The following is a 22219-nucleotide window of genomic DNA, read 5'->3' on the forward strand; positions in this document are numbered from 1 at the left end:
TTCTCTACACCTCTTAACCACAGGCAATCTAAAAAGCAGCGGTACTTTTCTACAATATACTCGTCTACACGTGCTAGTGGAGATGGCAGCTATTCTTCAGCTAAGGTTTTGTGGCTATGTAACTTCTTTGAAATACTATTTTGAAATGTTTTTCAGGCGGTTCAGGGCTGCTCAAAGAGTGAGCAGATATCACTCCTCTGAGCCAAGGCCTGGGTGCAACTGTTGAATGCCAGGTGAAGACAGATTTGAGAAATGTTAAGGATAAGAAATCTCACTATTGTTTCTCTGCCTGGTGTGATAACTTGGCAAGGCAAGTGCAGTGTGTGTCTCTCTAGAATTTGATAGAAAATCTGCAGATAGGCTTACAGGTAAAATAAATAAATCTGGACTTCTGTCCAAAGAGAGATATTGTTGAGCTTTCCACTTGGTAGCCTTTGAAGCTTGGCTTTTGCAAGCTATGCTTACTTCAAGCTCTCTCAATGCACCCTGCAAAAGATGGTGTCAAAGTAAGATTTGTGTACATCTTACTGCCCTTCAAACTTGTGAGATTTCTAGTTTATTTCTCAAGGCTCAGATGAGTTATTAAATTTTAATGTGATGGATTTAACGTTACCATAATTGGCAAAGCCTGTTTAAGGAAGGAAATCTGACTCAAAACAGACTTCATAAGAGGCTTTTTAATAAAAACATTCAAAAGTGGTTGTGGTGTTTTTGTGCACCAGAGATGCAAATGCTCTTTCTAGTAATGTTTTTTGCTCTTAATTTTATTCTTTAGCAGAATTTTGGATGATTTTTCACACACAAAGAAACCCCAGGGGTTAGGAAGCACATCTGTTAAAACTTAAACACAATTTTTTTTTATAGTCAGGACAAACTAAAATCCCTTAAAGGTTAATTACAAGTGAATTTAAAACCCTGTTAGCATTCCAAGTCGAGTAGTGGAGGAGGGGAGGATTGGTTAATGTTTACAGATAAAATATAAATGAAAAGGCTTTCTATAGCCCTATAAAGAAAAAAAAAAAGAAAGAAAAAAGAAAAAGGACAGACTTTTAACTGCATTGCAGATGAGAATATTCTTTAAAATCCAAAGAACAGCGCATTTTTTTTTTTCCTCACATCTTACTCTTATTTCCTTCTGAATAGTTTTCAGGATATATTAAAAATCTGCTGTCACTCATCTTGAACTAATTCAGTTCTAAGTCTGGGATGAACTGTTGTGTTATGAGGGAAGAATAATTTGCCAGAGCAGAATTGCTATCCAAAAGTGACTAAAAAGATTTAATGAAAGTTTGAAAGTAGACTCACTTGATCATGGGCCTCACAATCACATTTTATCCTACATCTTGCATCTGAGATTATGAACACCAAACAGAAAGCCCCATAGTTTATCTGTTTGAACTTCTTTTAAGTTTTCATGTGTATTTTTTTTTCAGGTGAACCCATTTTTGCAATGAATTCATGAATGTTTTGGGGCTGTTTTAAAGGTGACAGGTAGGCAAAACACTGCTTTATGGTTAGCATGGCCACTTACTGGAGGGATGAGAACATCTCAGAAGAAATCCAGAGTTATTGTTATTCCTTAGTCTTTGAAAGGATGAATTTGCACACTGTGGTCCCTTGGTCTTCTGATTTGTCCCGCTCACGTAGAGCCCTCCTGGTTTCAGAATCCTCTGAGCACTTCTGGAACACAGGGCAGATATACAGGGAAAACTGGTTATAACCTGTCTCTCTCCATCTCAGAGATACCAGGGAAAAGACTTGTTTCTCCAGCTTCACATTCAGCTAAATAGCTTAGAGGTACTGCTCTACATTTATAAAACGTGGAAACAGCCCAAGGGCAGAGAAACTGAAATGATGGTAGCTTTGAAAAGGACATCTAGGGGAATGACATTGGGATGTGCAAGTCAAGTCCAATGGACCAGGACTGATTATTTGGAATGGAATTTAGATCTAGATTCTGTTCCCTTAGCATATGCTAGGTTAGTAAGCATGTACTTATCAAAGAATACTAATGTAGTTTCTAAATTATAAAAAATGAAAAGGACTCTAGAATACACCTCTGATTACTTAAAGGGCTGCCCCCCCATGCTTTACACACACTATGTAGCATTTAGAAAATAATAATATGAAGAATTGCTCTGACTTTTGTTTAACCAGCAATTTAAGTGGGAGCAAAGTTAGGCTGTACTGAAGACTCTAGAGATCTTGCACAAACTTTTTCCATTTGGCTTGTCAGTTTGTGGCATATGAGGCTGATTTGTTATGATTTATTATCATAAAAAAACAGTGAAAAATGAGTAAGAAAATGGTCCCATTAATAACAAGAGTTAAATCTCAGTCCTTTTTTTATTGTTTCTTATTTATTCCTGCACAAAACAGTTTCCTTTTTGGTATAGATTTTTTGTTGCTTTTTTTTTTTCCTGAATTACAGCAACCAGTATTTATTTAAGATTCAACCATTGTTTGCCTTTTAGAGAGAAAACATTTTAAAGACACATTTGTAACCATAGCTATTTAAATTCTGCTTTGCTGGAAGAGCTTATACAACTGATAGACTAGATATAAATGATTTAATTCAAATTGCATTGGCTGTGATCTTTATTTTAAAAAATAACATACTGAACACAAAATTAGTTTTTTATTTATTTATTTTTTTATTTTATTTCTTTAGATGCCATGCTAAACTAACTTAGAAGAGACTTTACTCAGAACGATTGATTTTTATTTTATTTTATTTACTTTATTTTTTACCGGCAATAAGCCCACCACTGTTGGAAATTCAGTAACTTTGCATTTTGAGAAAAACAATAAAGCGAAGAGTGAAACATAAGGCTGTGTACTTGCAAGTGTGTATTATACAAGAGAGAGTCGGTATGTACCTCTGCAATAGAGACATACTTGAAATTCTTCTGTAGTAATTCCTGATATTCTCTCTACACAATGTGTAAAAATCCAATCCATTTTATTCTTTTACCTGGTGAAGATCCAGTTTTTAATAGCATCTGTTATCTGGTAGTTATGCTGGTGAATTAATGTCTGGACAACTTCTGTGCAGACATAACTTATGAAACAATAGCGTTTAATAAACACTGCTGCTAATTCTGTGTTCCTTCAATGTTAAGCCTGCAAGGTAAGTGTGTACAAGTGCATTTGATCTTGACATTTCTTCTGTCCTGAGAAAGGTCTTAAAAGATCCAGCAATATTTTTGTTTCTGTAATTGGTTTCAGACTAATACACCTTGATCATATTGGCAGTTGAGTAAGCATCAGCTTGGAAATACAACCTCTAAGGAGGTAATAGTCAATGAACAGTTTTGGATGGCAAGATATCCTTTCCCAGCATCTAACTCTGTATTAAATAGTCTCTAAGTGTACAGAAATAAGACCATTTGTGAGCATAACTAAGTGCATATTGCCCCAGCCCAACACAGTGCTCATAGGCACGTAACGGAAGAACGAGCCAAAAAGGCAACTTCAGCCCTGAGTCTATTGTAACAAATATGGTGCAATGTCAAGAGGGAAGATTTTAAGCCTTTATTCAGTTTGTTTGCTGGTATTAGCATTTGGCCCCATGGAGCTAAGTGTTCCGTGCTGCTTTCTTCCCATTCATGCTTCAGTAACATGTTTCACAAAAAGCATGTTTCCCACTTCATAGTACTGTGAGTGCGCTGATTGTGCTCAGTCTGAAGTACGCCTGCAAGTGTACACGTATCCAAGTGATTTTTGTAATGAGGTCCAACTGGTATATTTTTTAATGTTATATTTGAGACACTGGAAGGTCATGCTCCATATTTTATTGAAGTGGATGATATCGGGACTTTGTAAATTTTCATTGATTTAAAAGTAGGCTTTTGCAAAATCTAGTGTTGATTTTATTTATCTGTTGATATCTAGCTGTAAGGATATCTATTGGCATATAAGTACTACAGGTATTTATCAATGGATAGATCAATATCAATAAAAATAGTTTCTCTCTCATGTGGTAGCATTCTTATTGGGGTATACAACCTAAATATTGCAATACTCTATGCAGAACTGTATCAGGAAAGAGATTCAGGATCTACCTAAACACAACTAGACAAGCCTGTTACCTTTGGTGAAAGTAAGGATGATGAGGAATGTAAACAAACAGCATACTAGATAAATAGCTAATGAGATTGTTTTAAGATGTTCTGAATATTAGAAACTTGTGATACACTGATACTTTTTTGCCCAGTTACCAATAATAATTTGATAACTTTCTGAAAAAGGATAATTGTAAGTATTGAGGATCTATTACCTTTAACCTTAAGCTCATCAGCTGCTCCAAAAGCTGCGGTATATTCAGAACATATACAAAGGAACACATTTTCTGAAGTCAAAACACTTGGAAGCCACTCTGTGAGAACACCTGTCCTCCCATATTTATCTGCATGAAGGGTTCCCATCAGTCAGAGCCTCAGTGGCATCAGTGTGCCCTAGGAATCAATCATGGCATGTTCCAGATCTCTGAATCTTAATTAGAATAATGTGCTGGCTTTTTAACGTATTTCTCTGCATTCATGGCCTCCAGTGCCATACTTTGGCTAGAAAGCCAAGCTCCCCATGGACCTGACTGCAGTAACTCCATTCAGGTTGAATCATTTGTCACGTTGTAAATATTCCTATTGTGATCAATAAGTGTTTGCAGAGTAAAACATTACTCACTGTGAGTAAGAGCCATATGATGTGAGACAACAGGGCTGATGCTAGTATATTTTTGTATTTTTAGGGAAATGTATTCTCACATGTGGGTTTTTTGTTTTTGCCTGCACCTGTTGTGTGCACAGAATATTCCTGCAAGATAAGCAATTGCACGGTTTTGTATTAGATTTGCATATGTAAATGCATATTACTCGTTACCATCCCATTACCGAATTTCCATGTGTAAATGCAGGTTAACTGCATGTGTAGTTTTGCCAGTGGCAAATTGAGTATTTCAAAATTTAGCCTTGGGTGTACTCTGGGGAATTATGCTACAAGCTTGTGTTGTTTCCTCATTCAAGCTCTCAGTTCTATTAGAAGCCCAACATAAACACTTGACTGTACTTTGTTTCGCAGGGTAATGCTTCAAAATTACAGGCCTAATTATTATTAATTCTTTTGATATTTATTGATTGCATTAACATTAATCATGATAAACACCTCTGGTATTAATGTGGCTGTCATTTGTATAGTACTTCACATTGCTTGCAACTCAGCCCTCGTTAAATGGACCATTAGTTACAAGGTACTCCTTTCTGTGTAAGCAACACCATGCCTTTCTTAAAGAAGTAAAAAGAATGAATGTGCATACTGATCACTGAACTTTGAAAGCATTTTATTTTAGTCTTTTGTGTTTTTTAAGGCAAACAAACAAACAAACAAAAGGACAATATACCAAAAGGATAAGTTACATAAGATTGTTGTTTGCTTCTCTTAGAACCCAAAAGCAACTCTGTTTTTGCTTGGATAAGTTAATGTATGTAATCATATTCAGCTGTCTTCAAAAGTTGACAGCAAGGCTGGGCTGTTATTTCTTCAGGTTTTCTCTGTATAATGCAAAGATGCTATTCATGGAGCTGTTGTGCTAGACTTTGAAGAGTGCTTATCTCCTTGGGAAGCCATGTTAATTCAGCAGCTGTAATTTTCTCTTAATGTTCCTCAGAAGGTCCAGGGTAGGTCCCATTTTGAAGAGAGTCCCATTTCTAGGCAAGGTAAATGGGGCGGTCTTTCAGCTTTCACCATAAGACAGCTCAAAGTGAATAGAGAATCTTCATGACTTGAGTGAATTACTCAATGTACAAAATTTTATCCGCATTTCACACGGTTAAAACTGTGCAGTGTCTGCATTTCAACAGCAAAAATAGGCCCTATGCTCTCATCACCTTGAATACCTCTGTGTTTTCTTATAGCCTGTGACTTGATGAACCAAGGCATCCTGGCCCTTGTGAGCTCCATTGGCTGCACGTCAGCGGGATCCCTGCAGTCGCTGGCAGACGCCATGCACATCCCTCACCTCTTCATCCAGCGCTCAACGGCAGGAACACCAAGGAGCGGATGTGGTCTCACCAGGAGCAACCGCAATGATGACTACACTCTATCTGTCCGCCCTCCTGTCTACTTGAATGATGTCATCTTGAGGGTGATCACGGAATATGCCTGGCAGAAATTCATCATTTTTTATGATAATGACTATGGTAAGTATTAGCCGGGCAATTTCTGTCAAATCCATAATACTACAGAAAGCAGTCACACTACATCTTTGTCCTCTGCTAGAATGTTTTGCTTCTAAACATTTATGGTTCTCTCAGCATTTCACATTACCTCAGAGAAATCTATTTCTAAAATCCATCAGTGTTCACAGGTTTATTTGATGACTTCTTTGTTAGAGTTAGCTGATAAATGGAGAGCTTACCTGGCTTTCTATTCTGCCGGTGTTTTAACTGTAAATATTTTAGCATGTTTTCTTGTTTTATGGAGTATATGGAAATACAAGGTGACAGTTCAAGAGATAACAGGTAAGATTCTGTAGAATTATTTTTTGTGTGGTGAATCTCTTATGTTTTATGGGCTTACAGTTAATGGTCAGAAGCTGAGGCAACAGTGAATGTAAGACAGAGACCTCACCAAGAACAAGCTGCTATTTCTAAATGTGAAAATTGTAGAGAGAGCTTCTGTAGAGTGAAGCACATGAAGAGGAGGGCTGGAGAAGACAATGTTCCTTCTTTTTTGAGTGCATTCAGTGTTTCTGAAATGTGCTGAATTGACAGTGGCTGTGTAATAGAGTAAGTGAGACACAGACGATGGCATCACAAGTTAGACTGTGCCATCCAGCTTGGTGATTCAGCCAAGTTCAGTCCAAATATCTTCTATTGCTGAGAGGAGAACTAGACAGATTGCTGTAGAATAGATGTGTTATCTAACTAATTTTATGATCTTTTTCTATCAAAAATTGCTTTGAAACCAGACTGGTTTTCTTCAGACACATCCATTATTCATAAGTAACCCTGACTCGTTTGGATGAACATTTCAAAACTTTATTTTTAAAGTTAAATCTTCAAGTTGTTGAAAAAAGCTCACTTCAGCGATTTGCTGTGCATAATAACTGGTTCATTCAGGTCAGGTGTTATTGAATTTTGTTCCTTGGCTACGTAATAAATTCTTAAATTAGAAATATAAAAAATGATGAATAGGAGAGTTCCTATTTATAACAAAGCAGCACCTAAAAGCACCAGCCATAGATCAGAAACATGCACACAAACCGTAAAGCTTGCAGAGTATTTTTGTTTTATGCATCTAAGTACCAGTGTGTCTTTGAAGAAGACCGTAGTTGTGCCAGATAAAAGATATCCTTTTGCATGTATTTGTTTTAAAAATCAAACTTTAATGATTTTTTTAATAACTGTATTCATAAACACTAGTTTAAAATTACTCAAGTTTCATTCTTTTTAATTTGAGAATGCAGTTCAGACTCATGTCATTCTGTCCTTGATTTCTGGATACAAATCCTGTTATGGTTTGTGTTACATAATGCAAATGTCTGCCTGCAAGGAATAAGTTTCAGACCAGTAGCTAATTCAGTGATGCATCTTCCCCAGATGTGACATGAGAGGAATAGTAAGTCTTCCCACCATCTTCTCTGCTTTTCTGACTTCAGTAGGCTACACGTAATGCTGTGTTTATAGAATCATAGAGTATCTGAACTGGATGAGATTCACAAGAGTCTTCGAGTCCAGCTCCTGGGTCCCCAGACGACTACCCAGAAATCAGAGCATGTATCTGAGAGTGTTGTCCAAATGCTTCTTGAACTCCAGCAGACTTGGTGCCGTGACCACTTCCCTGGGGAGCCTGTTTCATTGCCCAACCACCCTCTCAGTGAAGAAACTTTTCTTGATATCCAGCCTGACCCTCCCCTGTCACAGCTTCAAGCTGTTCCCTGGGGTCCTATTGCTGGTCACCTGAGAGCAGAGCTCAGTGCCTGCCCCTCTGTACCGTCGTGAGGGAGCTGCGGGCTGCCATGAGGCCTCCCCTCAGTCTGCTCTTCTCCAGGCTGAACAATCCAAGTGACTTCCCCCCTCTAGACCTTTTACCATCTTTGTTGCCCTCCTTTGGACACTTTCTAACAGCTTTATTTTTGTCTTATACTGTGGTGCCCCAAACTGCACAGTGTTCAAGGTGAAGCCACACCAGTGCAGAGCAGAGAGGGACAGTCCCTTCCCTTAACCAGCTAGCATTGCCATTCTTGATGCACCCCAAGGTACGGCCGGCCCTCCTGGCCACCAAGGCACACGGCCAGTTCGTGTTCAGCTTGCTGTTGACCAGAAGCCCCAGATGCCTTTCTGCAGGGCTGCTCCCCAGCACCTCGTCTCTCAGTCTGTACGTGTAGCCAGGGTTGCCCCTTCCAGGTGCAGGACACAGCATTTGCTCTTGTTAAACTTCATATTGTTGCCGATTGCCCAGCTCTCTCATCTGTCCAGATCTCTCAGCAAAGCCTCACCACCCTTGGCATAGTCAACAGCTTCCCCCAGTTTGGTATCATCTGCAAACTTGCTCAAAAAACCTTCAAGTCCTTCATCCAAATAATTTATGAAAACATTGAAGACGACTGGTCCTAAAATGGAGTGCTGGGGAACCCCACTGGTGACAGGTCACCAGCCTGATGTAGCCCCATTTACAAGAACACTTTGGGCCTGACCTGTCAGCCAGTTATTCACCCATCTTATTATGCTTTTATCTAACTGTATTCTGCTCATTTTGTCCAGATGGATACTGTGAGAGACAGTATCGAAAGCTTTACTGAAATCCAGAAAGATTGCATCGACTGCCTTCCTTTGGTCAACTAGCTAGCTGGGTGATCTTGTTGTAGAAGGAAATTAAGTTTGTTAGGCATGACCTTCCCCTAGTGAACCCATGTGGGCTCTGACCAATGACTGCATTGTCCTGTGTTTTTCAATACGTCCTAGAATAATCTCCATAATTTTACCAGGCACTGAAGTGAGACTGACAGGCCTGTAATTGCCAAGATCTTCCTTCTTGCTCTTCGTGAAAACTGGGACCACATTTAGCACTTCCAGTTAACTGGGACCTCTGGATTCCCAAGACCATTGAAAAATAATTGAGATACACCACTGAAAAATAATTGATGCACACACAGCAGCCGGACACCACGGTGGCAGCATGTTCCCCCCAGAGCTCTGAGAGGCTGCATTGGCTGTGGTGGGAGCTGAGCTCCTGGAGGCCATGGCCTTCTGCCAGGTGGATACCATTGCCCCCTGGTCAAGCTGGCTAAGCTTCAGCATCCTTCTTGCACAGCCTGCTGTGCTGACCTCTTGATCATTCATGCTCCCCAGGGGCTGCCTTTGTAAGACAGAGGAGGGTGCTCCAGGCTCTGCCCATGCTTTGTCAGCCATCCTCGCGAGGGCCTCTGGGTCCTGGCAGCTCCCTCGGCTGCCTCGATGCAGGGAACCCCTTGCCCGCCACGATCCCCTGCTCCACTGCACAGCGTGTCTGCCCCAACGCCGCTCGCCTTGGTGTCAAAATAGATGGATTGGTAAACTGACTCTAAGTAGGGACTACTGTCATGTACATCAGGAAAAGGTACAAAAAAATCTATATTTTGTATATCCTAAGCAGGCTGCTGTCCCTCTCCAATTATTTGTGGGGCTTGTTGTTTCTTCTTTCTGTTTTTCTTGGACTTTTTTTTGGGTATTTGGGATCCAGTACTGTGAAAAGAAAGATATTAAATGCAATTTGTTTTAATTTAATGTGTAACTCTATGTAGGGTTGTTATCTGTGCAAAGGCAAATGTTTTTTTAAATTGTGCTAACTCCCTGATTTGAAAAGCCATCCTAAGGCAACAAGCAGTTTCTGTATTCTCATTATGCTTCCTTCAGTCTCTTTATACATTCTTACATTGCTATTTCATTGAATATCTCCTCCTCCCCTTTTAATAAGGAACAAGAGAGCAGAAGTTTCAGATTACCATCTCAAGGCCTCTTGTTATTCTCATTACTATGAGACTTGTTCTCTGTCTCTTTCTTTCTGATACTGTAATGTCTCTGTAATTCCTCGCTACTCTGTTTCAGGTGAAATCATTAGGTTTGACATAGTATTTCACCTGTTCTTCATTCTCCTAGCCAGTTTTTGATCTACAGCAGTAGTTTTCCTCATACCTGGGATGACGCTATTCTCATAGCAGTCCCTAGTGAGCAATCTTGCCAGGAGCTTATTATAAATCTTAACAAATTGTGTAATTTTTCTCCCCTTTTCCTGCTATTTTACTGATATAATCAAAGCATTTCCAGTATGTTAGCAGGACACAGTTTTTCTTCCCAGGTTCTGTATTGACCAAAGAGGGGTGGGATGGAAAGCAAGGGCATAAAATGAGGAGCTGCAATCGCTTGTTAATGGATTATAGTGTGGAGACATCTGAATTCAGTGTTGACTCTGCTTTGAGCAGGAGGTTGGACTACATGACCTTCTGAAATCCCATCCAACTCTAATCATTCAGTGACTGTGATGTTTAAGAAAGTAAGTTGTTGGGATGGGTCTACAGATGTGAAATACTAAAAATAAATAAGCCCAGCATCAGTTTAGGCTTTATAAAGGCCAGTTGGTCCAAGAACCCTGAAAGAGCTTTGGGCAAGGAAACACTGGCTTCTGTGCCTGTTTTAGACAGAAATCAAGACTAGGCGTGCAGATACAGGACAGAGGCCCTGGGGGTGAAGCATCCCAGTGGTCAATGTGTCAGCACAACAAAGCGTGGATGCAGTTCCCTGCAGGAAGCCACCAGTCCCATTCCTCACCTTGCCTGAGAGGATCTACTGCAATACTGTTTTTTTCTTCTTTCAGCTCATAAAGACCTAGACTTCAGTGCTCGATGGAAGCTTTGCTCCCTTCAACTGCTTGCAGCAGTTGATATTAAACATTTTTAAAGTAACATTTAGTATTAAATATTAAAGTAGGTGGGAGACTAACACTTGCATTAGGATTAAATTCAAATCTTATAATAAGGAAGATATTGTTCATTTATTTAAAGCTAAATACATCATTCAGTCCTCTGCAGAACTGACACTTGTGCAAACAGACCTATTTCTTGCCCCAGTTGTTTTTGCATATAGTGATCTTTCCTTTTCAAGGTAGAAAGTGTAACATTAAATCATGTCTCCATAGCACTAAATAGCACATGAGAATTAATGGGAATATAGATTTTGATGTGTTAATCCTTTATTTTTTCTCATTGATCCTACCTTTTTGTACGTTAGAAAATATGAACATGCTGTTGGCTTGGTTCCGGCAACAAGAAGAGTTTCATTAAGAAATCATTTCTCAGTGATTCAATTTAACAATTTATTGCAAAATAATTTAGTTGTATTGCTGGAATTATTTCCAGTAATATTTTTGTTATGTGAAAAAAAATGTGTTTGATATTTACAGTAAATTTTCCTAGAGTAAAATTATGCTCATGTCCGAAGTAAGTAACTGTGATAAACCAGATCCCTTGCACCTTTAAAAGAGGCTGATTTGTGTGTCAATATATAAATGTTGTAGTTTCTTAATCCTATAAATTGCTTTTGATTTTTATCTTGCAGTCTATCGTAGATTCTTCTTCACTATCAGGGAGTTAGAGTATTATTTATAGCTGGAAATGTGTCTTTCTGCAGGGCAGAGAGTTATTTGCTGGATGTTATCCTTTTGTAAAAATGCCAGATTCTTTTTGAATAGCAGTAGACAAGTATATTCAGTTTTAACATTTTAACACTTCTTCCAGCTAAATGCTAGAAGATTCAAGTATACTTAAAGTGCCTTTACCGATGGAGAAAGTCAGTCTTTGGGGGAAGCAATTATTTCAGTAACTCATAGCCAGCTGGATGTTAAAGAAGCAGAAATGCAGAAAAGCATTTCTGGAATAACTGACACCTAATTTTTTAACTGATAGATATTTTTTTCAAGTAAAATTCTAGTTAGGTTGGCTATTTAAACACACACACGCACTTCTTGATAACAGTAAAAATATTTTTCTGCTTCACACAGTTAAGCTAACTAAAAGAATTTAGTAAACTGCAAATGAAGGGCTAATGCAGAAGCAGAGTAAGTGAGAGAAGAGATGAAAAAGAGGACATTTTACCTTAAGCAGACCTAGGTGGAGTTTGTTTGTATTTCATTTATTAAAACTGTATCTTTGCCTTTAGCGTATAAGCTCAGATAAACTTGTAAAAATCAGAATGAGTTGAGTCTCTTTCCCCACATTCTTGCTGTCTGCTTGGGATGATCTAGATCAAATTCCAGTGAATTTAGTGCAGTCAGGCCCCTTCTATTCAGCATGTATTGTTCCTTGAAGTGAAACAAGATAAAGGCCTGCCCAGAACATGAAATCTGATTTTGTTCAAAAAAATTTCATATGAGGATATTAAAAGTGTTCCAGGACAATCATGTGCTTCTGCAAATACCATTTAGGACAGGGTTTTTTTCACAGTTAAAGAGTAAGTGGAATGAAATACAACAAAATTCTCCAGTAGATTGATGCCTTTCTCAACCTGCTATTAAAATTACTGTCCACACAGGATGTACAAGCCAAGTTTACTTCATTTAAGCAGCCATATTAGCTTCTACTCTTTTAGTTCTTACTGCTCATCTCAAGTGGTAGGATCACTGTGCTGCAGAAGGTAGCTCTGCATCTCCCTCTTTCAAATGTAGGGAATGGACAGAGACACTAAGCCTCTGGACTTGTCCCTAGGACCATCAACAGCCTTTTCAGTAAAAGCACTTTCAGAAAAGATAATGTAAGTGTATAACTTATACCTCTGGAAATCACTGAGTTTAGATTTGTGAGAAGAGCCACTGACATCTGTAAATATTTTGATCAAGTTGTTACATCTTTATAGTCTCAAGTCCAAATGGAGTTTGTAACAGTAAATAATGCAAATCCTGGCTCACTACAGACATGCATCTGCTATGGCCAGTTCCTAAATATTAACATGAAAAAGACTCTTACACGTTCACGGTGTTAAATCGCAGAGGGAAACAAATGAAATAATCGTTTGAGATCTGAATGTGAACACCCAGGCTATATGAGCAGAGTAATTTACCTAGAATACTAGCATATTGTTGATTTTTATTTTTTTTTTTATTTATCACTGTGGTGTATCAACAAGGGGCAAGCTTTTCCAGTTCAAGTCTTTCTCTTCAGGCAGTTTACAGCTCACTGTACATTCCAGGAATACGTAGATACGTATAGTAGTAAGTGTGTTATGAAGAAACCGGGCAATCACTGCAAGAACCTAATTGTGAATTTTGTGCAGTTTACAATGTAGGTATCTCCGCATTTCTAAGATAAAAGTGAGAAAGTCTAGCGATTTGAAAACATTTATTTTTAATGTTTTGTTGGTGCCAGAGCAGATAGGAAGATTCTGCACTTTATCTAGAAAGGTTAGGGGAATAAGATTGTTTCTTGGGAAATAATTTTGCCTTATTTACTATTCTCTTTTATTGCAGTGGTAGTGATATTTTAAAATCTTTCTGTATTTCATATGCAAAACAAAAGAAGTTTTGAAATCCACTTCTCCGTCTGAATTTCTGGCCTAACCTTATGTTTTTCTACCCAGTGTACCTTCAATATTCAAGCATTGTCATTGATTTGCATCATATTAACTGCGTATATTTGGCAGTGGATATTTACCAGTCACTTAGGTGGTAATTTAATTTTAAATTCTGCAAAGAAAAAAATAAATTAGGGCTGCTATGAGGCAGATTTACTGTGTGAGGGAGGTTAAAGGAGGCAGTCTCATAGCAAGTGGAGGTTGAAGAAATAATTGAAAACTGCTGGAAGGAAAAGAAGGAGGTTAGCAGCAGAAAAGACTTAGAGGAAGCTCTCACAGAAACTTCCACATGGATTTATCCTCTTAGTCCTCAGCATAAGCAGGGGGTTCAGATTATTTGTGCACTGGGGAGGGATAAAGGAAGCAGTGAGGTGCCTGCTCACGTGAGTAAAAAGATGTCTCAAGCTCAGTCTGACAGAAGATTTGGGGGAAAGTCCCAAAATAAAAAACAAGCTCAAGAAGGAGAGCAGTGAGATCTGTAGATACTGAGGATGGTCACATAAAGAGCTCTGTGAAACTGTGAATTTAAACGAGAGCATTCCCCCCTACCGTGCCCAAGCAGGCTGGTTAATTCCAGCCCGCTTTATTAAATTGAGTGCTATGGGATAGCATGGGAGTGGAGTACTGTTCTTTAAAGATCCTGAAAAAGGAATGGGGAAGGCTGAGCTGGATGCAGAGAAGGTTGTTAAAGGGATGATATTCTGCACTGAAGGTATGGGCCCCACAGGTATGGGCCCTGGATTCCAAGCATCTCCTTTGAGAACCTGTAAAGCAAATAATTTCATTGTCGCTTGCCTGCATAAACGTTTTCCAGAAAGAAATAAATGATGACCACAGACAAAGATGTACTTGGAACCATAACATTTTCAAATCATTTAAAGTTTTAATGTAAGTTTAATAAAGATTCATAAAAGAATCACACTCTCCTTAATCGATTGCAAATGCTCATAATTACCCTGAGGCTGTTTTCAGCTGCCTGATGACTGTAATATTCTCAAGTCTGTCTCCAGACAGTCTTAAAACTGTTTATTACTCATCTGGCTTTTTGCCAAGATCCTGTACTCATTTACTTCACTGTGCCTCGATAAACATATAATTAATTCAAGCTTCTTATTGAACTATATTCTTTTTGGATTAGTATGTATTATGTCATCCAGATAAAGAAAGGAACATGTATTTTTCATCCATGTAACTGTAATGTGTCAATTACATTGCAAGTGGGCAGCTGTTTGTGAGAACTTGTGTAATAATTTGCTTTTGCTGTTTGACATACCACCGGAAATCGGATATATATTTTGGTTGTCCATAATATTATTTAACTTTTGAGTTAACTGAATTACTCTATAATATTTATGCAGTGGAACAATGGCCATGCTCTTGCTTTTTACCTTGATAATAGTCAGGGAAACACATTCCAGGAGCTATGAGTAAATATGTAGAAAGGTAAGAGAGGATTATCATTTGATCAAGTTGATTTCCTTTAAGATGGAATAAATCTAACTCTCAAAGGCTTGACCTGAGCACTTTCTGTGTGGTGTTAATAAGAAAGGAAGATCGAGTTTTTGTTTATAGAATTTCAGTGCTGAGCACAAAATCAAACTGTAGATGTTTTCCTAATATCTGTGTAACATCTCCATAAATCATATGTTACCTAGAGGTTTTGCAGATGTATGAAATTCATTTGGGCATGTGCAGACTGCGAGCTTCAAAAAAGAGAAGTGACATTGTAATACTATTTGGATTTGGAAGACTATCTGAGTACCTCACTCTTGTACTGATCTATTAGCTGCACTGCTGTTAGCTAAGTGTTTTTCAGCTTTCAATACAATTTTAGTATCTTTTGAAAAGTATTCAAATTGAGCTCGTAAGTGGATATTTTGGCAGCTGAATAAATGGGCAGTTTTCAAAAGAGGAACCCCTTCATCAGAGAGAGTATTTTGCACGTCGAAGAAATTATACCGCCATTAGGAAAAAGGCATGAGTTAGTCATGATGATGTCATAAAAGTCAGGTGGTTTTGTAAATTGAAAAGAAAATTTCTCTCACACAGTTTTAACTGGTCAAGAAAAATTGGAAAAGGCTAGAAATGATGCACTGCAGTATTTGTAAATCTTATTTTTATCTGTATTGTGGGTTGTGTTCTTCGCATTGCCAGTCCATTCATATTGTATTCCTGTGGCCATAGTGTAAACTTTTAATCAACTGAAAAAATTATTGAGAAACAGATTGACGTTCAGTCAGAGAACAATTTGTCTAGAGTAAGATTATCGCACGCACTGTCATGTTTATTCTATGACCAGGAAGGGCTGCAAGGAAAGTCGCTTTGCTGTCCCCTGCCACCTCCTTGGACAGAGATGTGTGGTGCCTCACACTTCTGAAAACCAACAAGGTGTTCTGAGGACCTCCAGGGAAAGCTAGTATATCATACACAGAAGTATAGATTGCTGTTAAATAATGATGTGTATGTAGGCATAGAGCTGTGTTGTACAGCTGTGTAGGATATAAGTACTATTTTTCAAGTTTGGCATAATTTCTAAGAGGAGAGTAAATGCTGAAGATAAACAGCAGTAAGCTCTAAGCAGTTATCTTTGGAGGCAACAGATGGGAAAAATTTATTTCTCTGCAAGATGTTTTACTCAAAGAAAACTACTAGAGGCCTTTTGGAAATCTCTAATGCAAACTGTAGTCAGAAAGAATTTGATCGAAGAGGTAGAAAGCAGGTTATGCAGTCAAAAGTATGTGATTGTAGAATTTATTGGATAGTCAGCCTCCATGAGTGAGGAGTGATCACAATCTGGCTCCCTTTCTATTTTCAAAAACCTAAGGTAGCAGCCGGTACTCTTAAGGATTAGTTCTAGCTTCAATAGCTTCAATTTTATTTATCTATTTTATCCTTTTTTTTTTTTTTTTTTTTTTTTTTTTAACTTCACAGTTATAAAGCTGAGAAACTCAAAGGAAAAATCTTGTGTCAGTCATCACAGTCATCACTAAGGTTGGAATCTTAAGTCTTGCAGGATTTGAAAACTACGAAAGTTAGCATCTCTCCTGCAATATTGGTTTGGCTTCTGGAGATTGTCTGTATTGATTTTCCTTATTTGAAGTGTAATCTTTAATAATTGAAGTATGCCATGAAACAAAAAGAACCTAATGTCAATGGTATAGTCGGAGGATCCTTTAAAATAAAGATTTCCTAGGCATTTCAGTAGTGCCACAATAGTTCATATCAAACAACCAAATTAGTGTTACATGCTCTTCTTATGGTTTGATATGGAAACATATTAGAAAAAACAATACACTGTTTATTTTTCTTCCTTTTTCTCAGCTGGATTATATTAAGAAATTTGAAACATATTTTATGCCTTTTTGTGTGTGTGTGAAAGTTCAGAAAGTTGCAAGTGAGGGAGGAGGAAAGTCACTCTTACCATTTATATGTTTTCAGTTTTCCCTGAGAAATATAATCTCTACTTGTTATGCTCCCAAAATTTTGATAATATAAATGAAATTCCACATGTAATTACGCATTTGAGCTTAAATGTATTTATAATGAGTTGGAGCTAGTGCTCAATTCCCAAATACGGATAAAAAGCAATGAGAGTGCTATGTAGGTGTAGTGGGTTTACGTGGCAAGGTTTTGGTAGCACTGGGGCAAGGGGTGGCTTCTGTGAGAAGAATCCAGAAACTGCCCCATGTTAGATGAAACTGCCCCATGTTAGATAAGGGCCCCGCCGCTGGCTAGAGCTATACCAATAAGTGATGTTGTTTGTGCCTCTGGGAGAGCAGATTTAAGAAAGGGGAAAAAATCTGCTGCTACACAGCAGCTGGGAGAGAGAGTGAGAAACAGCTGTTTAGGCACCAAGGTTGGTGAAGAAGGAGGGCAGGAGGTGCTCCAGGTGCTGGAGCAGCAGTTCCCCTGTGGCCTGTGGAGAGGCCCCTGGTGGAGCAGGCTGTCCCCCTGCAGCCCATGGGTCCCACACGGAGCAGATCTCCACGCTGCAGCCCGTGGAGGAGCCCCCGGTGGAGCAGGTGGATGTGGCCTGGAGGAGGCTGTGGCCCATGGAGAGCCCCCACAGGAGCAGGCCCCGGGCCGGACCTATGGAGGAGTTAGAAAAGGGTGGATGGGGGAAGCGAGTTTTTGGTTTCTTTAATTTATTACTCTCTTTTTTCCAGCTTGCTAGTAATAGGCAATAAATCTTACTTATCTCCCTACTCTGAATCCGTTTTACCCGTCACGATAATTGCTGAGCGATCTCCCTGTCCTTATCTCAGCCCTTGAGCCCTCTCCATCATATTTTCTCCCCCTTTCCCTTTGAGGAGGGGGAGTGAGAAAGTGGTTGTGGTGGAGCTTGGCTGCCCACCTGAATAAAACCACCACAGTAGGTCCTTGGTTTTTGTTTATTTTTGTTTCTTTCACTTTGGAGGTTCACTGAATTACATATAACCTGAATAATGAGAGGGAATTCCACTGCTATTAAAGTAGGATGAAGGACTGTTATTGAATCATCATGTTAAATTGTTGTTTTTCTTAGTTTAGACCTTAAGCATGTTAATAAACACAAATGCAGGAATGTGAAATCTTTGCTCAAGGCTTTAAGAAGAGTGGTGTCACAGAGTCCAGCCAGAGCTGCACGTCTCCCTCGTGTGCAGTACATTTCCATAATTAATAGTTGCTGTCATGTTAGCCATCATTGTGTAAGGAAGAATCACTGCTCTCAACTTACAAAGCTTTCTTGATAAGAATTTGAACAGTGCCATTTGTTATACAATGGCTTTTCTCATCAACTGTACAAATAAAGTGGTCTTTTGTGTAAATCAGCCAGTGAATATTTATGACAGGTGCATTCACCTTTACTGCCACAGCTGAATCAGATGGAATTTATCATCTGGGTACCACAAGGAAAATGTTCTCAGATCTAAAATGGTATCAGAGGGAGGATGAGCTAATGGTTGTAAACCAAGTTTGAGATAACCAAAGTGCTCAGCAACAGTGAGTGCCTTGTACTTTAGGTGGTATACGATGATAAAAGTGGATGGATTAGTTTTTTGCTGCTGGTGACTAGTGCCATCTTTCTCTTCTGGCTATAGCATGATGTGAAAAAATATTTTTAAAGATTTGTATCTATTTCTAACCTAAAGAATTCCCATTTTTAATAAGAGTAATACATAGTTGGCATGAGATGTTCGTTTAGTGTTTGCTGTTCATTTTGTATGGATTATAAAAGCTTTACTTCTACATACAAAAACTGCTTTTACTGTATGAGATACCTTAGCCTCAGCCTATCTCAATCTCTAGGGTGTCCTAATCATTAGCTTTTTCTCAAGACAGAACAAGGGAGTGGCTCCCTATGAAATTGGCATAGAAACAGAAATGCAAGAGTTAACTTATGTGATCCCACAGTGAAGAAACTTGTGGGAAGAGCAAATTTCGTCTTTTGATACTAAGATCAGGCAGTGGAAGTCAGGAATCACCTTGTTTCAGGTGTATCACATACATAGCGACCTCAGTAAAAAGGGAGCTAAGACACAGCCCTTGTAAATCTGGTGTCAAGGAACGCTCTGGACTTTAAATCATCATGATCTACTGAAAATACTGGCTACTTTGCCCTGTCTAGCTGCTTATGCATATTTCCTACCATAAAGCTGCCATGCTTTCCATTAAATGGTGCTACTCTTTGTGCTAGGTGAGGTCTGAGTGTTCCTGCCAGGTTGGGCAGTTAAGATTTAGGTATCGGACCCATAGTTTGAAGGATGCGTAGCTCTGCTCTGAGTATGCTCTGCAGTAGCATTTAAGATGCTTACCTGTATCTTATGGTCTCACTCATGTACCCAAAAGATGATCAATGAACAGACTGTATGGGTTTAGGTGCTTGTATTTCATTGGCTGTGAACTTTCATAGGTCATGCCCTTGTTAACTGACACAGTAATGACTGAACCTCTGGTAAAGCTGGCATCTGGATTCACATCTCAGCTTGACTCGTCAAGTGGCATTTGAATGTATCAGTCACATCTTCGGAGAGTAGGAGATCATGGGTCTTGAACTCACCCACACAAATAAATTTTGCTTCCTTGTTTGTTGAGCATCCCAGACAACCTTTACAATGGCTGACATCAGACAGAATGTTGTTTGAAAAGGAGAATATTTGGTAATGTTTCTTTTCAATTTCCAGCCAGGTTTAACTCTTACAGCTGATGCTGAATATCTGAATGCAGAATGGTACTATGTTCTTGTGCATGCATGTGTAGAGTTGAAGTGATGGCTATATAATAAAACACAGAAAAGGTAATTTCACTAACAATGACACTGAGATGGAAGGAGGAGGTAGCTTTGGCTTTAGCATCAGTCTGTTTCTCTACGGTAATGTTGACTTTAATCGGTAAGGAGAATAATTAATACTGGTGATAATGGGCAGCTTTTCTGCATTTCTGGAAATGGCTGTGATTCATCTGATTTACATAGAAAATAGAAATGTGTCTCCTGGCTGGGCAACAGGTTGGCTAGCAAATTCAGGGCAAGAAACACCTGTGTTCCAGACATGAACAGTTCTCTGTCTCCGCAGTGGAGCCATCTGTGTCACAGGTTGCTTGCCAGATTTTTCTGCAGAAGGAGTTTATCTATTAGAAAGATGATTCCACAGTGCAGTGTGGAAATGTGCCACTTTCAGACAATCCACGCAGGAAAGATAATGCTGCCCATTCAGTGGTAGCATCTGTTCTTTGGCATACGCTTTGAATATGATCATTGCTAGTGACTTGCTGATGAAATATTGGAAGTACCATCGTGATTTAAATAGCATTTAGATAGCAGGGTGTTTCTGTGCTCTCTGCTGTTTCACAGCAGCAGGTGAGCATCACCAGTATCTCCATTTTCCTACTGGGTAGGCTGAAGTAAAGCAGAGTCTATATTTGCTTCCTGTCCTCAGCATTGTGTTTTATCAGTGCCAGTGGCAGAACTAGTAAAGAATTTTTATGCAACATGATTTGGTGTCCTTTCCATTAGGACACTACTGTTTTCCTACAAGCACTGTTAGCATGATCACCTGACAAATGCAGAACTTCAGAATATTACTGGGCCTCTGTCACTTTTGTCCCTTCACTCAATGGACATTCAGTATAGTTGCCTCAATGTTTATATTTGCAGATATTCATGGCAAACAAAACAATTTGACCCTATAATCTGGTTTCTGGGACAAAACAGATGATACCAAATATCAGATAATAATTCTAGCACGTTTATAAATTATGATCAAGTGCAATGTTCTTGTTTTGAAAGGACAAATAAAACTTGGGTATCTGTGTTCCATGTTGTGGTATTAGAGAAGAATATATGGGTTTATGCTATAGAATTTAAATTTTAAAAAAGGCTTCACTACGAAATTAATTTCTGAGAGTTTTTAATCCAGTTCTTACTCCATTTGTCTGGAAGTTGAATAATTTGCAGAGCGGGTGAGCCCCAGGAACTTAAGAATGAAGGAGTTAAAGTGGAAAGAAGTTATTTTAAAGAAGTTATTTTATCATTTGCATAAATTGAAGCATATTTGTAGCCGTTCAAATAATCTTGTTGTTTCTTAAATTGTTGTTCAAAGTGCCAAAAAAAAATCTAACATCTCTGATGAGACTGATTTTAATTTTCCTGATTTAGATATTAAATAGAAGCTGTAATTAGTATCTGATTCTCTTATAGAACTTTATTTTTAGGATAAGCATGTATTTTATTTGTGTTTAAACTATTCTTGAAGTGTAATATTTCAGTAATACTGGTGTTTCGGCAGTCTCTGAAGACTGGTGTTGCTGTGCTGTATGCTGTTTCTGGCCTAAATTTCTATCCAGTTTGCAGTATTTTAGAGATCTAGGCAAGAGACCCAACTTTCTGGTGGTGGCAGGCTGACTTCTAAGACTAAGGCTGTTGAATTATTTTTGTGGGCTCTTTGGCTCTAAGCTGTTATATGGCCAGGTCTTCCTATTTGGAAGTGGCTTTGGGAATCTGCTGCCTGATGGCTGCTTGGGTGGCTGCTTGTAATGCTCTTTAGCTGGAACATCTCTGCAGAAAATTTTCTTTACCGTGGAGGCTGAGCTTTGTTTTCCTCATGCTACTCTTCATTGCCAAAAATAAGTGGATCAAGACGGGAATGTCTATGCCTTAGATCTTTTTGACTGTGCCATTGGATTTGTCTGAAACCTAGAACCTCTCAGTTACTTTATTTTGCCCAAGCCTGAAATCAAATAGCAATATCACCTGTGTTTGTTAGCACCTTCAAACTTCAGAGTGTGTTGCCTCCCCCCAATCTATAAACAAAAAGGTAAATAGAAAGAGCATTGACTGAGGTTGGCAAAAAAAAGGAAAGCTTGCCTTTAGTTTTAGTAAAGTTCTTGCAGCAGTCAACATAGAGACTTCTAGCTCAGGAATTTTCAGCCTTTCCCCCACAGGCTCATCATGTCTGGGTGTGGGAGTGTTTCTGTTAGACTCCTCAGACCGTGTAGTGTTCGTCTGCCGTGGTCACTGGCCAGGCCTTAGCTGCTCTGCTCTTGTACTTTCCCACTCGCATTTTCCATGCTAAATCCACATGTGAAACCTCCCTGATCTTTGCATGCCTGCCATGTTGTGGGTGCTTTGCTGGGGGCGAGGG

General features: G+C 38.9%; 1 protein-coding gene across 2 annotated transcripts in view; it reads left to right on the forward strand.

Annotated features, from left to right (window-relative positions):
* GRID2 (glutamate ionotropic receptor delta type subunit 2) overlaps window positions 1–22219 on the forward strand; it is a 783779-nt gene that overhangs the window by 470874 nt on the left and 290686 nt on the right. For both annotated transcript variants that reach the window (XM_035325267.1, XM_035325268.1), the window contains one exon: window positions 5913–6197. In XM_035325267.1, the coding sequence (XP_035181158.1) occupies window positions 5913–6197 (285 nt within the window). The remainder of the gene's footprint in view (window positions 1–5912; window positions 6198–22219) is intronic.

Source organism: Oxyura jamaicensis, chromosome 4, assembly GCF_011077185.1.
Source record: "Oxyura jamaicensis isolate SHBP4307 breed ruddy duck chromosome 4, BPBGC_Ojam_1.0, whole genome shotgun sequence".
Taxonomy (NCBI): domain Eukaryota; kingdom Metazoa; phylum Chordata; class Aves; order Anseriformes; family Anatidae; genus Oxyura; species Oxyura jamaicensis.